General features: G+C 44.3%; 1 protein-coding gene across 1 annotated transcript in view; it reads right to left on the bottom strand.

Moving 5' to 3' along the window:
• LOC124712516 overlaps nucleotides 1-16738 on the bottom strand; it is an 85380-nt gene that overhangs the window by 49313 nt on the left and 19329 nt on the right. Inside the window, exon 3 of the mRNA XM_047242826.1 lies at nucleotides 10540-10684. Within this exon, the coding sequence (XP_047098782.1) occupies nucleotides 10540-10684 (145 nt within the window). The remainder of the gene's footprint in view (nucleotides 1-10539; nucleotides 10685-16738) is intronic.

The raw sequence follows: 16738 nt of genomic DNA, 5'->3' as shown, positions 1-16738 counted from the left end.
TGAGCCACACCCGCTGGGGCGCCGACCGATCTACCATGTTACGGCTCTACCAGGCGTTAATCCAGTCCCATCTGGATTATGGGAGTCTGGCTTATGGCTCAGCATCCCCATCTGCGTTGCAGATGCTGGACCCCATCCTCCACAGCGGGATACGCCTTGACACTGGTGCTTTCTGGACCAGCCCTGTGGACAGCATACCTGTGGAGGCAGGTGTCCCTCCACTGCGGTTACGACGCCAACAATTACTGGCTGCTTATGGTGCCCATGTTTTTAGCTTGCCTGGGTATCCAAATTATCGCCTCCTGTTCCCGTAGTCAGTCGTCCATCTCCCAGAACGTCGGCCTCGATCAGGTTGCACAATTGTGGTCCGAGTCTGAGAGCTTCTCTCTGGGCATGGGGTTTTCCCAGTTCCACCTCCTTTCCGGGCACCTCTGCATAGACCCCCGTGGTGTGTGCCCCGCCCTTGCCTTCGGCTCGACTTGGCACAGGGCCCGAAGGACTCAGTCCCTCCGGAGGCCTTCCGACGCCGCTTTTACTCCCTCCTCGTCACGTATCAGGACTCTGGCATTGTTTACACTGACGGTTCGATGTTTGCTGGTCGTGTTGGTTTTGCTCTAACTCTAGGGGACCATTCCGAACAACGTTCATTGCCAGCTGGCTGCAGCATTTTCACTGCTGAGCTGGTTGCCAGCTTTCGAGCCCTGGAGTATATCCGCTCCTGTATATCTGCTCCTGCTTAGGTGAGTCCTTCGTTATCTGTAGCGACTCCCTGACCAGACTCTCGTCTGGTGATGGCTGTCCAGGAGTCCCTGCATACTCTTGCCCGTTGCGGCCGATCTGTGGCCTTTATGTGGACCCCTGGCCGTACTGGGATGCCTGGCAATGAAAATGTTGACCGCCTGGCGAAAGAGGCCACCAGTAAACCATCTCTGGAGATTGGCCTCCCGGTGACTGATTTGTGGGCATTCTTACGCCGTCAAGTTCTCTCACTTTGGGACACTGAATGGCGCCATCTGCCCACGCCAAACAAACTCCGTCCAATCAAGGCGACGACGGGTGTGTGGCGGTCATCCCTGCGAGCCACTTGCAGGGACTCAGTAGTCCTTTGCCGGCTCCGCATTGGCCACTCCCGGCTGACACACAGTTATTTACTGTGCTTGGAGGACCCTCCTCTCTGTCGCTGTGGGGCGGTTTTGACAGTGGCCCACATTTTGTTGGCCTGCCCCATTTTAGCTGTGGTCAGGCAGACGTTAGCGCTGCCTGATACGCTCCCTGCCCTTTTAACAGATGACCTGCCATGGCTGGCTTGGTTTTGCGTTTTATTCAGGCAGGAGGTTTTTATCATTTACTCTGAGTGTTTATGCTTTATTTTATTGTTTTGTGTTGATTCTGGCCTTTGGCCTACGGTTTTTAAAACTGAGTTTTTAATGTGTTCTCAGTGGTTGGCTTTTCCATTTTTATCTCTATGGTCAGCCAACCACCTCTACACTCTGTGTGATTTTATTTTGTTTCGTCTGATCTCTGTCTGAGTCTTTCTTGTCCTATGTCGTCTGCTGTCTTTCCTGTTGTTTGTTTTTTATTCTCTTTGGGTGGTTTTAATTTTTTTGGAACAAGGGACCTATGACCGTAGCAGTCTGGTCCCTTTCATCTCCTAAACCAACCAACCATTTTTGAACAAATACTGGACAAGTAGTAATGACGTTCTCCCAGACCATTCAGAAACTTTAAATGTGACAGACTACGAGGACTGTATTATGATTAAGTCATTGCTGTGTCGTCCGAACAATACACAGCCAAGCAAAAAGCACCACAGGTGCAAAGATGCGAACTGGCGTCAGTGCCGTAGACTCGCCACTTGCGCGAGTTCCACCAGCGCCACGAGCGGCGCTGAGGATGAAGATATCGACTTCGTCTCGGCCGGGTATAATCTGCGAATGACCGGACGACAACGGACAGAAACGCACTGGGAAGATAGAAGAGCAGCTCTCGGCCACTTGGTTGTAGATCAACGTCCAAGGCTGACTAGAAGTTACACAGTCAGTTGTTGTAAATTGCATTTGCTATGTACCGTGAACTTTACCTACGGTTATATGCACGTAGCCATTGAGGGGCTTTTTTGTGTTGTAATACATGCGGTGTTTCAGACTTCAGTATTCGACAAGTCACAAAGATAAGGAAACCTTTTTAACTCAATTGTGTGACTTTGTTTCTAATTTGTCGGTTTATTGTAGTACCTTCGTTCTCATATCCTGTTACATGACACTGGGGTATAGCTGTGTAATAGTGGCAGGGAAAAATTGTCTTAGCGGTGTACTGCATCAGAAACCATTTCATGAACTCACAAACTCGGTCTACCGTAACAACAGTGACAACTCGGCCTCCACAGCTGTAGCGGCGAGGCCTTCACAAAGCTCATAATTTGCTTTCAGTCTGCTAGGACAATCCATGACTGGGTTACAAAGATATGCCGATGTCACTTTGGAGTCTCAAACACACAGACAATGCTGTTTACATCAAAGCTTCTGAGAAGATGTCCTGCATGCAAGAAATTTACAAGAAAACTTCTATTTAGAACCTGGAATCATAGAAATCTCCATATCCCTACAAATCAAACAGATCTATGGAGCAGGAGAAGGAAGAAATGATTTTATGTGCACTTTAGATTATGAGCCATTAATTTTAAGTTGGTTGACCAACAAATGATTTTTTATCAAAAAACAATGCATGTATCTTTATTCAAAATCCTACCTCCATCAACAGGTTTCAGCGTGTATTCATGGTAAGTATGTATTTTTAGCCACAAATGTTCTCTATAATCTGGATCTAGTATGAGAGATAAAATTTCATACATCTCCCAAATACATCTTTTGAAGTGGCATCAGTCGTGCGCTGTTTGCTCCCAAATCATACAATACGCGAAAGTTCACACGATCATTCAGTGAACTGAATTTCTTCATCTGCGAACCAACGAACTTTGTCCTTTCCATTGTATCTCACAGAAGATGCGTCGGTGAGTGCAATGCCCAACCTGGCTTGGCCCACACCACACACGCGTGTTTATACTTGAGAGTTATTGAGGTGGGCAGCTACTTGGTCTGTTTATTTAGGGCGAAACGTGGGCTGTGCCACAGATACAGTTTATCAGTGACATATCTAGTAGGGCTGCCATACTGAGACCGCATTTGCTTTTGCTCGTTTTTGGTGACCAGCGCCAAGGCGAGATAGTAAAGTTTAAAACATTTGTCTGTATCATAGACAAGCATATATGTTTGTAGCAGTAGTAATTCATATTCTTCCACAATAATAACAGTTCATACTTGCATGCACTGCGTATGACATGTTCTTGTTCCTAGGTGCTATCGGCAACAGTGAAGCCAAGGGGGAATGGGTCGATGCCACAGTAGTAGCAATAGAGTTGAATGACACATCCCAGGTCATGATACCATTTTCCCTCAGGAGCTTTTAGGGGTAGGTCCACCCGATTACAATCAAGCAGACACATTTTTATTCAACAGTCATTTGACATTTACGTAAAATGTTTCTTTTTTTCTAGGTGTACTCGTTAGTGACATTGTGATGGGGGACGATGATATGGTGCTAAGAGATAGTTCAACTGAGGATGATATGAGGTCCATATTTAATTTTGTGAGCGTCCACCCTGCCAGTGACACACCCGCTCCATCGGACTGCTTCGAACTGTCGCCGTCACATCTAGGGCTGTCAGCTCGCCTGCGGCTGTCAACCACATACTCCCTGTGTCCAGGCCCGTGAACGCTTTACTCCCCACACCTGGGTTCATCAACGCTGTTCTCCCTGCGTCTGGGACCGTCAATGACAGCTTCAGCTCGTCTGGGACCGTCAACGACCAATAATGGTCACCAGACAGTTAGCAGCAGCTCCCTCGCACATCCGACTGGTTAAAGACAGCACCAGGTGAGTCCCATACCAGCTTTAAACTAGTCTGTACCAGCACCAGCGAGAAGTTGTGTGCCGGCCGAAGTGGCCGTGCGGTTCTAGGCGCTGCAGTCTGGAACCGCGAGACCACTACGGTCGCAGGTTCGAATCCTGCCTCGGGCATGGATGTGGGTGATGTCCTTAGGTTAGTTCGGTTTAAGTAGTTCTAAGTTCTAGGGGACTAATGACCTCAGAAGTTGAGTCCCATAGTGCTCAGAGCCATTTGAACCATTTTTTGAGAAGTTGTGTCCCTGGCTGATATATTTTTTCGACCCCAATAAACCGACAGATGGAAGTAGTATTAGTAGTAATAACTTTGTCCTCTCTTCTCACAGTAGGGATTTTTTTTTTTGTGGGGTCCAGATCCTTCCGTGCCACCTCCCTGTCGATCCAACTGCGGTGAAGATTTCGGGAATGCTTCCGCAAGTTCGCTCTACTGCGCTACTAAATAAATAGCCACGCTTCTCACAAACCGGGATATATTTCTCCCAACATTTTCAGTATTACTGTTTAAAACATAACTAACAACTGCTACCGTAATACCGCTCTCTTGAGTACAATCAAAACGTCCGTACATGCGTACTGTAGGACCTGAGAGAGCAAAACATTGACAAAACATTGACTAACCATTGACAGCCATGTTAAAAACCTTAAAATCAACTACCGCTCTTCAACTGTTCATTGCGCTCTTGTTGGTGTGTCCTTTACTCCATGGCTCTCGGATTCAGGCACTTGCTGCACAGTGGCACAAATGACTCTCGGACGACCAGTGGTTGTAATACCATTTTCACTGGTCCCCTTCGCGCAGGCTCCACCACTGCTCTACATTCAGTGCGCACAAGAAAGGAAAACACACAATTTCCCTTTCCCACTACATTTATTCTTATTCAACTTACTCACAAGCATCTCTTGTCGACGGCTTTCCAATACTGTTGGGATGTTTACAAATATCCCGAAAGTCTACAGGAGCAGAACATGTATGCTCACATATATAACTCTACTGCAGGCTACCCATACCCAGTTTTTTTCCTTAACATTTATCAAGCCATTCTGGGAAGAGAGTTCCGCAAACTCGTCTATGATCGGCAGTTTCCCACCATTAAGTGCAGTACTTTACTATGCTGTGAGCTAACATACTCCCAAAAGAAGGTGTGGAAAAGAAATAGTTTGGGTTGCGGGTGGAGATTGTAGGATATTGCAGGGTGACTCAAATCGGTGGTTGCTTGACTTGAATGTCACAGAAGGCCAGTTTTTCAGAATGCAGGGAAGAGGGTCTGGTAAGCCACTCAGCTGTGGATTTCACTTATATATGCACTTGCATGTCTTTGAACCATTAAATGGTGGTCCAGCTATATCAAGCTTCCAAAGAATGTAACTGCTAACAATGTCTGAATTAATCTCCAAAATATTGAAGACTAATTCTGCTTCACTTGGCCAATAGTGGATTGAGAAAGAAACTGTACGAAACATGGAGCCAATCTGGGAAAATGCGAAATAGGTGATATTTAGGAATTTTATATCTCTGATGGCATCAGTTTTCACATTGCTCACATCATTTTCGCCATAGGTGCCGCAACTCGTTTACTTCAAGCTAGCATTTAACAAAGCATATAATAGATTGCTTTAGTCAGGATCTGGCACATGTCGAAATGTTCGCTGAGGGAAACAAGTCATTAAATTTTAAGAATTTCCACTACCATGAGCGTTGGCTCTTTGAAGTGTACACAGATTACGAGTGCCTCCTCGCCCCTGTGATGTGATGTGAGAGCAATCCTACTGCCTCCCACGAACCTTCTCAGAGAGGCACATACCCTATGCAGATGTGTATCAAGTTGTATGCTTTATGACATGAGTCCCTTTTGTTTCGAATCATACATCAGGGAAAATTCCCAAGATGATTGCTCTCTGAGTCCGAACAAACTGCATGACATTTTGATTACATTCATTGTACCAACATGCTCATGGCTGCATCACAGGAGAATGGTGCAGTATACAAGAAAGCTATTGATTGTCGAATTTGCGGGCTATCATTAGACAGAAATTGGAAATTCCAAATAAACACCACAGCGGTCTAACGGAAAAGTTATGCGACGCAGCACATATGCAACTTGAACTAAGAAGTGCCGCAACACATACCTGAATTCTTCCACAATTTCAGTGTTCATGGTGCCCATTTCATCTTTGAAAACGGGTGATTTCAGATTGCCCACAGATCAGGTTGACGTCCTGCCTGATAGCACTGAAACATACATTTTACTCTCCAAACAGATCACGCCAAAAATTATTTTGCGGTTCCTGGACACATTATGTTTTGTGCATATGCTGCGTGATGAAGGAGGTATCGCGATACGAATAAATGGATTCAGTGGAGAGAATCAAGGAAACCACTCAGCATAGCTGCGTTCACCAGTAACCTTACAGGCTATGCCATAATGGATGCAGGGTATGGCCATGCAGTGAATATTGGCAAGAAATCATCATATCTAATTTAGATGAGTGTGTGAGGTTTTATATGGACACAGATGTAAGGTTGCTTGCGGATATTTTCGATGAAGTCCGGAATGTACGTGTGACTGCATGAATGCTGGAACCACACCGCAGCTTTCATGGGACTTCATGTTGCAAAAGACACGTGTCAACACATTATTGTTGACATGCTTCTCATTTTATACCATGGGATTAGTGTGGGACTTTGCCATGTATCTATAGGCATACCAAGGTAAATTTCCTGCGAATGGGTGGACAGCTCAGAGCATGTGACTATGTAAGTTGTATCATGTTAACAATTTACACAGGCGCAACATGTACCAATCTCTGCTTGTTGTTGGAGGGTTTCAATGGCTGTCCGATAAGGAAATCATCAGATTAGATAGATACACGGATTCTGGTGTAGAATATGTCTTGGACACGGACCTGGTATAACCTAACAGCATAAATCAGGCACAGTGATTTTCCGCTATGTCTGAGTGCCTAGTTTCACGCAATGGTTCCATCCACATGCTGAAGTCGACGCTGAGGAGTAAACAAGAGATACATTATGCACGATGGAAACATCAAGCAGTGTCTCAGTTTGGGAATGAAACTAATTAGAACACCTGCACTATCTCCTTCTAGCCGTCGTGCTGGTTCAAGGGGTATATTTGTCTCAATACCAAAAAGAGAACTTCAGCGATGTGTGAATTTGAAAAAAAAAGTTAAAGAGTAATACTGTTTTATGAAAAAGGAGATTTTGAAAAATCACCGTAAAATTCACCTAGTTTACCGCAGGGAGGGGTGTTACAGTGCAAAGGATTATGACGCCAGGCCAAATTTTAAAAGGGTCACAATCTTCGGTACAGAATTAGTCACTTTGAAGAAGGCTAAGGTTTCGGTAGAACGCATGAAACCTGTTTATGTAGGTATGTGTATAGTGGACCTTTCCAAACCCCATGGGTACTAATGTCACTGCAGGTTTGCAAATACTTATTTTTCAGATCCAAGATTATTTAATTGGATACAGACAGCTACCTCTATTAGGTTAACGGTTGCAATTCATATGAAGTAATAGATAGTGGACTTTGTTGGCCTTAAATCTAAAATGTATTTGTACCTTGCAGAAACAGCTGCCTGCAAAAGATGGGTGAAGGGGGTGCATCAGCCGCCCTCAATGGCTCTCATGATTGACAACTACAAAAATGCCCACGTGGTGGTGTAGATGCTTCTCCGCATCTGGTGCTCCAAGAAAGCATTCGATTGCAAGACCGTGTGATACGGACTGTATCACATTTGATAGTCGGTCTCCATGTAATGACAAATGGATCATTTGCAAGGATGGGATCGAGACCATCCCAATGGGTTACATACAGTGGACTCCTTTTCTGAACACCTGTAACTGTTTCCCATTGCGACACAGAAGTTTGAGATTTGACTCAATGATGCTTATGACCTTACTCTGTACTTCTGCACCCTGCAAGGTCAACTACGGTCTCATTGGTACAAAATTTCATCACAGTTCTGCCAAACGCCACCGCGGACGTGCCACACGATGAGAAGGTCGTCACAGCCCCCGCTACCACATTTCTCCCCTTCTTTTGACGCCTCCGCGATGGAGGTGAGAAAAACGATGACCAGTATTGAAACTGAGCAGTTTTATTATGGGTAGCCAAAGAAAATATATCAGACACATCACCACTCAGAACAGATAAGAAAAGCTCTTGGTCTCAGGAGGTGGCATAACAGATATCAATAAAACCATCCCTTCTCTTGGGGCGTCCAAAACGACAGTTCGCAGTGCTATGAGCGTTAGAACAACTTTCTGCTGACACTTCCAGGACGATTGAACTCTTCTCTAAGGACATTGTCAGGCTGCAGTCCTGCTGACCCCTGACCCTCTCGAGTGCAGTGCGACTGAAATTTTTGCTTTGATATACACGATGGAACCACTAGAGACAGCTTACAGCCATCCGACGAAAATTGACTGTGGGCCGAAGCAGCAAATTATGTTTATGCTCTTTCAGACCTCCTGTTTCTTTGGCGCGATCACGGGAGAGGGGGGGGGGGGAGGAGGGGGAGACTGCACTGCAGGAGGGAGGAAGGGCATTGACACATGCTTGAATAAAACGGTAAGAGGTACATCTAAAACGCCCACAGTTTGGCAACACCCTCATTACAGAGGTTTCGTCACCCATTCAGCTGAGTGGCACTCCTCTGCTGGTATAGTGCCTGCTTGCAGACATGCAGAATCTAAGGGATGTTGAAGGGGTTCTTTGTCCTCAGGCACTAGAAATGGTTCAAATGGCTCTGAGCACTATGGGACTTAACTGCTGAGGTCAACAGTCCCCTAGAACTTAGAACTACTTAAACCTAACTAACCTAAGAACATCACACACAACCAGGATTCGAACCTGCGACCGTAGCGGGCGCGCGGATCCAGACTGTAGTGCCTAGAACCGCTCGGCCACTCCGGCCGGCTCAGGTGCTAGAGCAGCAGCGGGATGGAGTGGAAGTATTCTACTGACTGACTGTAACGGCTGAGCATCTTTACCTATTTGGAACAAAGCGGAACATTTCAGAGGGAAAAACAATCATTTATTATCTTCTTTAATACTAGTAACATTGTGGGATACATGAACATATGCATTTTTTTAACGACACGAGATAGAGATGATTCTTCTTACATACTGCATGCAGAATAAAAACTCATAGAGCAGTTATTAGCGAAAACATCGTTCGAAGTATGCTCATGAGTGACCTCTGTAAGAGCATACCACACATTCTCGAAAAATCCATAAACGTACTCCTACCACCTGAGACTGTCATTCACAGCACACTGGATGGCAGAGTTAGCACACATCAAATTTCTAAACGTTAATTCCTGAAAGTTAGTGCACTCTACATTATTATCGTCGTTGTACATTTTAATTGTTTTTGAGTTCTCCCCAACGCATGAAGTATGACAGTCTATTAACACTGGCCCATTTGAGAGCTGAACGGTAAGGTCACTTCTGAAAAATTCTGACATAACTACTGTCATTCATGTGACGAAAGCACAAGCTTCATACTGCTAAATTTTTGAACACTTCCACCATGCTGAACTTTTCACTAGAGGATATGCCCCACAACCACATGCTTACTGCCACTCACATTTACATCTTATGTTACTGAGAACAGCTTCACCTTAATTGGTGAAGTATACCATCGTAGCTCACTGACGAGTGATGCCGATGTTGGTGGTCACAGGAACTTAGAGTCCTGAAAGGAAAGTTCCTTTACGCCCTGCTGCACTGGTGCACTGTTGGTGCAGCGCAGTGCACTGGTCCACTGATAATTTTATTTTATTTTGTCGCTACCAGTTTCAACGCTTCAGTGCGTAATTTTCAGGCTGTTTTTGATGCGATACAGATTGATATGATCCCCATGCATTCAGATAATCTGAAAACTTACTTGTCAGCACTGCAGCCATCAACTGGGTATCCAGTAATGCTGGCAACAGATGTGGTATGCATGGGGATCATATCAGCCTGCATCGCATCAAAAACAGCCTGAGGACGACGCAATGAAGCGTTGAAACTGGTAGCGACAAAATAAAATAAAATAATAAGGACGGCTGTAGGTGTTTTTATTTACTTGTCACGAAGAAGGATCAGGTGGTGAAAACCTAAAGGCTGATAGATCCTGTGGAAACTCTATTGGCTCCCGTAAATATGGTAGGTTAACTGCATAAGAATTTCCACTTTTGGCTATGTTTGTTGATTTTCTGCTCCACAACTACTTATCTCAATATTCAAAGTAATTACGGACTTGCAGCTAATCGTCGTTCGCTTGGGTTCACCTATGGATGACTGAGAGGTGCCTAATCGACATATTGTGAAGCAAAGTGAATGACGACCGACTCGAAGACCGATACTGCTACGAATGTTTAGCTTACCAGGAAAATATTTAAAATTCACACTTATCTCAGTGTCTGTCATTTTGGTGCTCATCGGATTGTTAAAAGGATGAACCGTATTACAATATTCCGCAATGAAAGTATTTCGGGAAACCTTAACGCTTTTGCTAGGCTGTATCCCTTTGTATTCGTGCCACTAAACTTCCAGCTGTACTCACGTGACGTTGCTGACGTCGGCATTGGCGAGTCCTGTGAGGCGCACATTCCTGAACCTGATGTTGAGGATGTACTTGACGACGTGATGGATGTTGATCTGCGGGACCTGCAGGGGGTCGAGGGGAACGACGCCCAGCGACAGGGTCCCTGTCCACAAAGTTATGATTCGTCATCCACGAATAAGAAATATTTGATTCTAACAAATGTTTTGTCTTAATTGAAATGTCGACAATTTGAAAACGGCAGCCCGCATATCCACCATAATTTTCAATAACATTCATACTCTTGTTAAAGACAAATGTGTAAAATTTTATACGATGAAATAATAAAAAAAGCATATAACCAAAAATTAATATATTTCGACAGCACATTCCTGTTGTGATGTATAGAAATGAAGCGTTTCGAAAGCAGCTCAAGTGCAATTTTTTACAAAAAAACTATAAGAGATAAAAGAAAATTTTTAGGCATTCATTTCATCTGCTTTCTATATTCCTAACTTTCAAAATCTTACATTTACCGTTGGACAAAGATCCTCTTCCAGAAAAACTGTTCGTGGAATACACTGAGGTGACAAAAATCATGGGATACCTCCGAATATCGTGTCGGACCTCCTTTGCCCGACATAGTACGATAACCTGACGTAGCAGCGACTCAACAAGTAGTTAGATGTCCCCTACAGAAATACTGACCCATGCTGCCTCTATAGTAGTCCGTAATTGCGAAGGTGTTGATAGTCCAGGACTTTGTGCACGAACTGACCTCTCGATTATGTCCCATAAATGTTCGACTGGTTTCATGTCGCGCGATCTGCGTGACCAAATCATTCACTCCAACTGTCCATAATGCTCTTCAAACCAATTACGAACAATTGTGCCCCGGTGATATGATCCATAAAAATTCAAGTAGCTGAACTTCCAAAGGAGCCAGTCCATTCCATTAAACACAGCCCACATCATTATGGAGCCACTACCAGATTTCACAGTGTCTAGTTGACAACTCGCATCCATGTCTTCGTGGGGTCTCCGCCACACTTGAACCCTACCATCAGCTCTTACCAACTAAAACCTGGGCCCATCTAACCACGCCACGATATGTATAGGGTCCAACCGACGTGGCCACGAGCCCGGGAGAGGCGCTGCAACGAAGTCATGTTGCTAGCAAAGGTACTAGCGTCGGCCGTCTGCTGCTATGGTCGATTAACACTAAATTTCGCCGCACTGTCCCAGCAGATTGGTTCCACGTACGTCCCACATTGATTTCTGCGGTATTCTCACGCAGTGTCTGTTAGCACCAACAACTCTGTGCAAACGCCGCTGCTCACGATCGTTAAGTGAAGGCCGTCGGCCAGTGCTTTGTCTGTGATGAGATGAAATGCCTGAAATTTGATGTTGTCGGTACAATGTTGTCACTGCGGACCTCGGAAAATCGAATTCCCTAACGATTTCCGAAATGGAGTGTCCCTTGCGTCTGGTTTCAACTACCATTCCATGTTCAAAGTCTGTTAATTCGCGACGTGCGGTTGTAACCACGTCGAGAACCTTTTGACATGAATCACCTCCGCCAATACACAGCTCTTTTATCCTTTCGTACGTGATACGAAAGCGCTCTGAAAACGTAGATATCGGTATACCATGACCTTTGTCACAGTAGTGTATTCAACTTTTTGGAGACGAATTTAAAAAATGTTTGATAAACGTTTTACGCAATCCTCATGACTTGCACAGTTTGTGCTTCTCTTACTGGGGACCTTCTTGCTGAATACGCTTCAGATGACAGGGAGTGACTACGTACAGTGGAGTCGAGCAGAGTGCGTCATGCCTCCTACCGTGGACGGGACGACGCGTCTTGGGTCCGCTGTTCAACTTGCCAGCATACCTCGATGGGCCACACGCCGACCGCGCCTCCATCGCCATCGTATGGCAGGGAGGGCTATCGGTGCAGTGAGTGGACCAAACTGGCGTACAACGCGGCTGCGTCACTCAAACATACAACTCCTATCAGGAGACACAAAACAACTGAAGATCTGCCTCGCAGTGGTCGCCCGCGGCCGGCATCACCAGCTGTCGAGGACTGCCTTATAGATCATAGCTACACACAGGACAATAGAATAGCCGACTGAGAAGGCTATACCACCCCAGGAATACGTAAGCATCTCATCAATCTGGCCTCTAGGTAGCAGCCAGCAAACAACGAAACAACCTCGCAACACGGTGGTGCACGAGGAAATCGAATTAGACCAGGAAAAATGGCATGTGGACATCTCCATGGAAGAGTGGAGGGTCTGTCTGACACTTGATTGTCACAGAAGAATGTGGAGGCGACTGGTTGAAATGCACATCCCAAACACGCAGTTCCCCAAGAATGTTGAGGTGATCGGCTACCAACGCACATCTCAGACAGTCAGTCCCACGTATCCAGCACACAACTGGGTCTGTCTTGTTTTGGGCCAGTATCATGTACGTATTTCGAAAGCTTCTCAAGGACTGTGCTCTATCGCAGCAGGATCCTCAAATCTACTGTGAAGCTCTACAGTCAACTAATTGGCACCTACATCGTGATTAACTTTCCCCAGCAGGCAGGGACCAACAGAATGAAATGGTATGCAGTATCTGCTGTCACGAACAGCGTTCAGCACACTTGTGACCGCATAAAACTCACACAGCGTCGTCGCAGGAACCCTCCGCTACACACTGGATGACCTCAGGAGAGGCTGAGGAGTGGCGCAGGCTTGAGTTGCGACGCCTCCACAACCTCGTGGACACCAAGCTAAGTGTGTCAGAATGCAGGGGATGGGACCACAAGGTAGTGTATGGTACCCACAACAAGATCTAGATTTGAAAATGTGCAAATATGTGCGTTTTAGAGCAGACTGCCTTTATTTTGGTCATTATTTCATTTCGTTTTGGTTTTCATTCCTCTGTCGGTAAAAACGGAACTCTTACATGTCAAATTTGCTGTCCATCTCTCTGATTGGCTGTCTGTCTGTCCGACGGTTAAGACCACATTTTCTAAGTAAAAGGCTGACATATCTGTTGTGTACTACTTCGTACATAACATTAAGGACAGGTGTGCTACAAAGTGGTACCACAGCTCTCACAGAAAAGCTGGACAGAAGCAGAAATGGTTAGCGAGCACGTAAATGCAGTAAAAAGAAGTTTACTTAGCTTATAGCTTTCTCCAAGAGTTGTGAGGAAACGTTACAAAAGAACAAACAGCAAATAAGTCCATTACAAAGAACTAGATAAAGAGCGTCGTGCCATGTGAGACGCCCACTAGTAATGCACGAGTGAACTGTCTAAGGCTGACTAAGACTGAAGACTGCACTTGTAACTGGGCCGTGTAACTGTCGCCGGCCATCCTGTATCGCAGCGGCGGACGGCGCCAGTAGCGAGAGCCGCTGAAGGCGCGGCACGGCGGGCGTGCGTCATTGGATCCTCCAGCTCCCTGCGCGACCACTATTGTCGTCTTATTGAAACATGCGTTTCTATTGCCAACTGTGAGATGTGATGGAGGTGGTATTAATCTATGACATCACAACATCAAGTTAATATTTATGTCACATGGTAAGATCTACAGTTCCTTGCCGGTGTAAAAAATTTAAATTTCTAAGTCAATGCAATCGAAAGATATGTAAATTTCTAAGTAATGCAATCGAAATATGTGGCCATTTATGCCACGTACTCGTATTTTGCAACTCCTAAACTCACACATCAAAACCTACAGGGCGTTTCGTGTAGATCATGAAATTTGGCAATAAGTAAGGCTTCACAATAAAACTAAAGGGAAAAATCCGAAAATGGTTAATTTTTAATTATATCACACGAAAAAAGATTTTTTGTCCGCTTTTATCCGACTGTCTGTACATTTATTCGTCTGTTAACACCCCTTTTTGTCAGGAATGGACAGACGTATCCAGTTAATATTTATGTCACATACTACAGCTTACAGCCCCTTTGCGATATAAAATCCTTTAACTTCTAAGTCAATGGACTCAAAAGATATGACCATCTACGTTACATGTATTGATCTCGCAACTCACTCATCAAAACTCATAGGGTACTTCTCGCTCATATATTATCATGAAATCTGGCAAGAAACAAAGTTTTACAGTCAAGTAAAGGGCAAAGTCCGAAAATTGTTAATTTGTTATTATATAATTAAAAGAGCAAATTCGAAATTACACAAAAATTTTAAAGTTAAGACTTAAAATTGAAATATTCTCGAAAGGCATGGAATTAGCAGGACTGATATCTTGCCAACACTGACAGGGATAACAGACTCAAATCGCCCAGATTATCTGATCCTGGGGGAATGTAGTATCCATACACATAATTAAATCTATACGGAACCCTCAGAGAGTGGAGCCTACTCGCAGTTTACTAATTTTCTTTAGTTTAATTACGATTTTACTTTCACTCCTTGCTCTGCCTGAACGTGAGCCCAACTGGTTTGAAGGACTTTCTGGACAACTTCTTAGAGCAGTTTTAATACCCGTACCATGTAGAGTACGTTTATTTAAATGTGATTACAAATTCCAAATTTTGTGATGGATTGGTTACTTCCTTGAAGCAAAATGAGATTTGATTCCTTAATGACTACTCTAGTACTTAAGACTGTTTAGTTACGTCAACAAAACTTCCGCCCTCTCCCCTCCCCCCCTTTCCGCGGACCCCTCTCTCTGTCCTCTGGCGTTTGGAAGCCTCTGGTCCGCGGATTGAAGAATAATTCGTGGCGCTTGTTACCTGAACGATATTTATCTTTAATAATCATGAAATTAGCAACAAATCAGAAATCATTCACTGTTGACTGAAAACTTACATTTAAGGAAGCTCCTTTTCTAAAACAACAATCTTCGATTGATATGTGTTTGCACTAAGACGTGAGAAAACGCAGAAGCGGTATTACTTGTTTACTCTCAGAACTGTCATATAGCCAGCTGAACAACCCTTATGTCCAAGTTGCTGAACAGAATATTGCACAGAAGACTTGGGCATCTTATAGACGATTCTGACATTACGGTTGATAAAGGAAGAAACATTTGAAAAATCCAAAACTTTCATAGGTTTTTTCGCCATAGAAAATATATTTGACAACATAAAAATGGTGCGACATGATTTAAATTCTCAGAGAAACGAAGTATAGGGGAAGACGGATAGTATAAAATATGTACAAAAACCAGTAGTGTAAAATGAAAATGTAGAACCAAGGGAGATGTTCGGATTAAAAAATGCATTGGACAAAGATGCCATTTTACTACGCTACTGTTCAGCCTTCACTTCTAGTAAGCAATGACTCACTCAGAAGAAACCTTCATGAATGGGATTAAAGTATGGGATGAAAGGATTCAATGATAAATTTCACTGATGTCATCAATCGTCATTGATAGTGAAGAAGCGTTTCAAGACCTGTCGTAGACAACGAACAGTTTATGAGCAGAAGTAGTGAATCGAGAATAAAATGGCGAAAGAAACTATGAGCAGCGGAGATGGAATTCGTCACAAACATAACATCAGAATTATGGACTGCGTAATGTACGAAACGAAAGCTATCTGCTGCCTTGGAAGCAAAGTAACGCATGGCGGACGACACTAGTAGAATACTCGAAGCTGACTAGGATACGCAAAGATGGTATTCCTCTTCAAAAAAAGAAGTCTACCAGTGTCAAACAGAAGCTTCTGAGAATGTACGTCAGAAGCACAGTATTGTTTGGATGTGATTCATTGGCTGTGGGCTAACTGGAAGAATGGGGAACATAGCATTTGAGATGTCCTGGTTCACAAGCATGCTGAAAATTATGTTGACTAATATAATAATAAATGAGGAGATTATCCGCAGAATCGACGAGGAAACGACTATGTGGAAATACTGATGAAGAGAGAGAACAGAATGATATGGCATACGTTATGATGCAAGAGAATAATTTCCATCATGCTGGTGCTAGCCGTACAGGGAAAATAGAGATTGGAATGTACCTAAAACATAATTGCGGACTTCAGGTGTAAAAGCTAAACTGAAATAAAGAGAATGACACAGGAGGGGAATTCAGAATACTAAAGTGAGGAATGAAAATTGTACAACAGCTGTGGTTTTGATGTTGAGGTGCTATTCTTGTCTGCAATGCTGTTCGAGTTTAGGGGGAACGCCAAGTGGAGAGGCGCGAGTGGGAATTTGCGTTGAGGAGGGAGGTGGGCCAGGGTAGTC

The sequence above is a fragment of the Schistocerca piceifrons genome, chromosome 8 (genome assembly GCF_021461385.2).
Source record: "Schistocerca piceifrons isolate TAMUIC-IGC-003096 chromosome 8, iqSchPice1.1, whole genome shotgun sequence".
In the NCBI taxonomy this organism is placed as follows: domain Eukaryota; kingdom Metazoa; phylum Arthropoda; class Insecta; order Orthoptera; family Acrididae; genus Schistocerca; species Schistocerca piceifrons.
The sequence above is the reverse complement of the archived record's forward strand: the minus strand, read 5'-3'. Positions and strand labels throughout refer to the sequence as shown.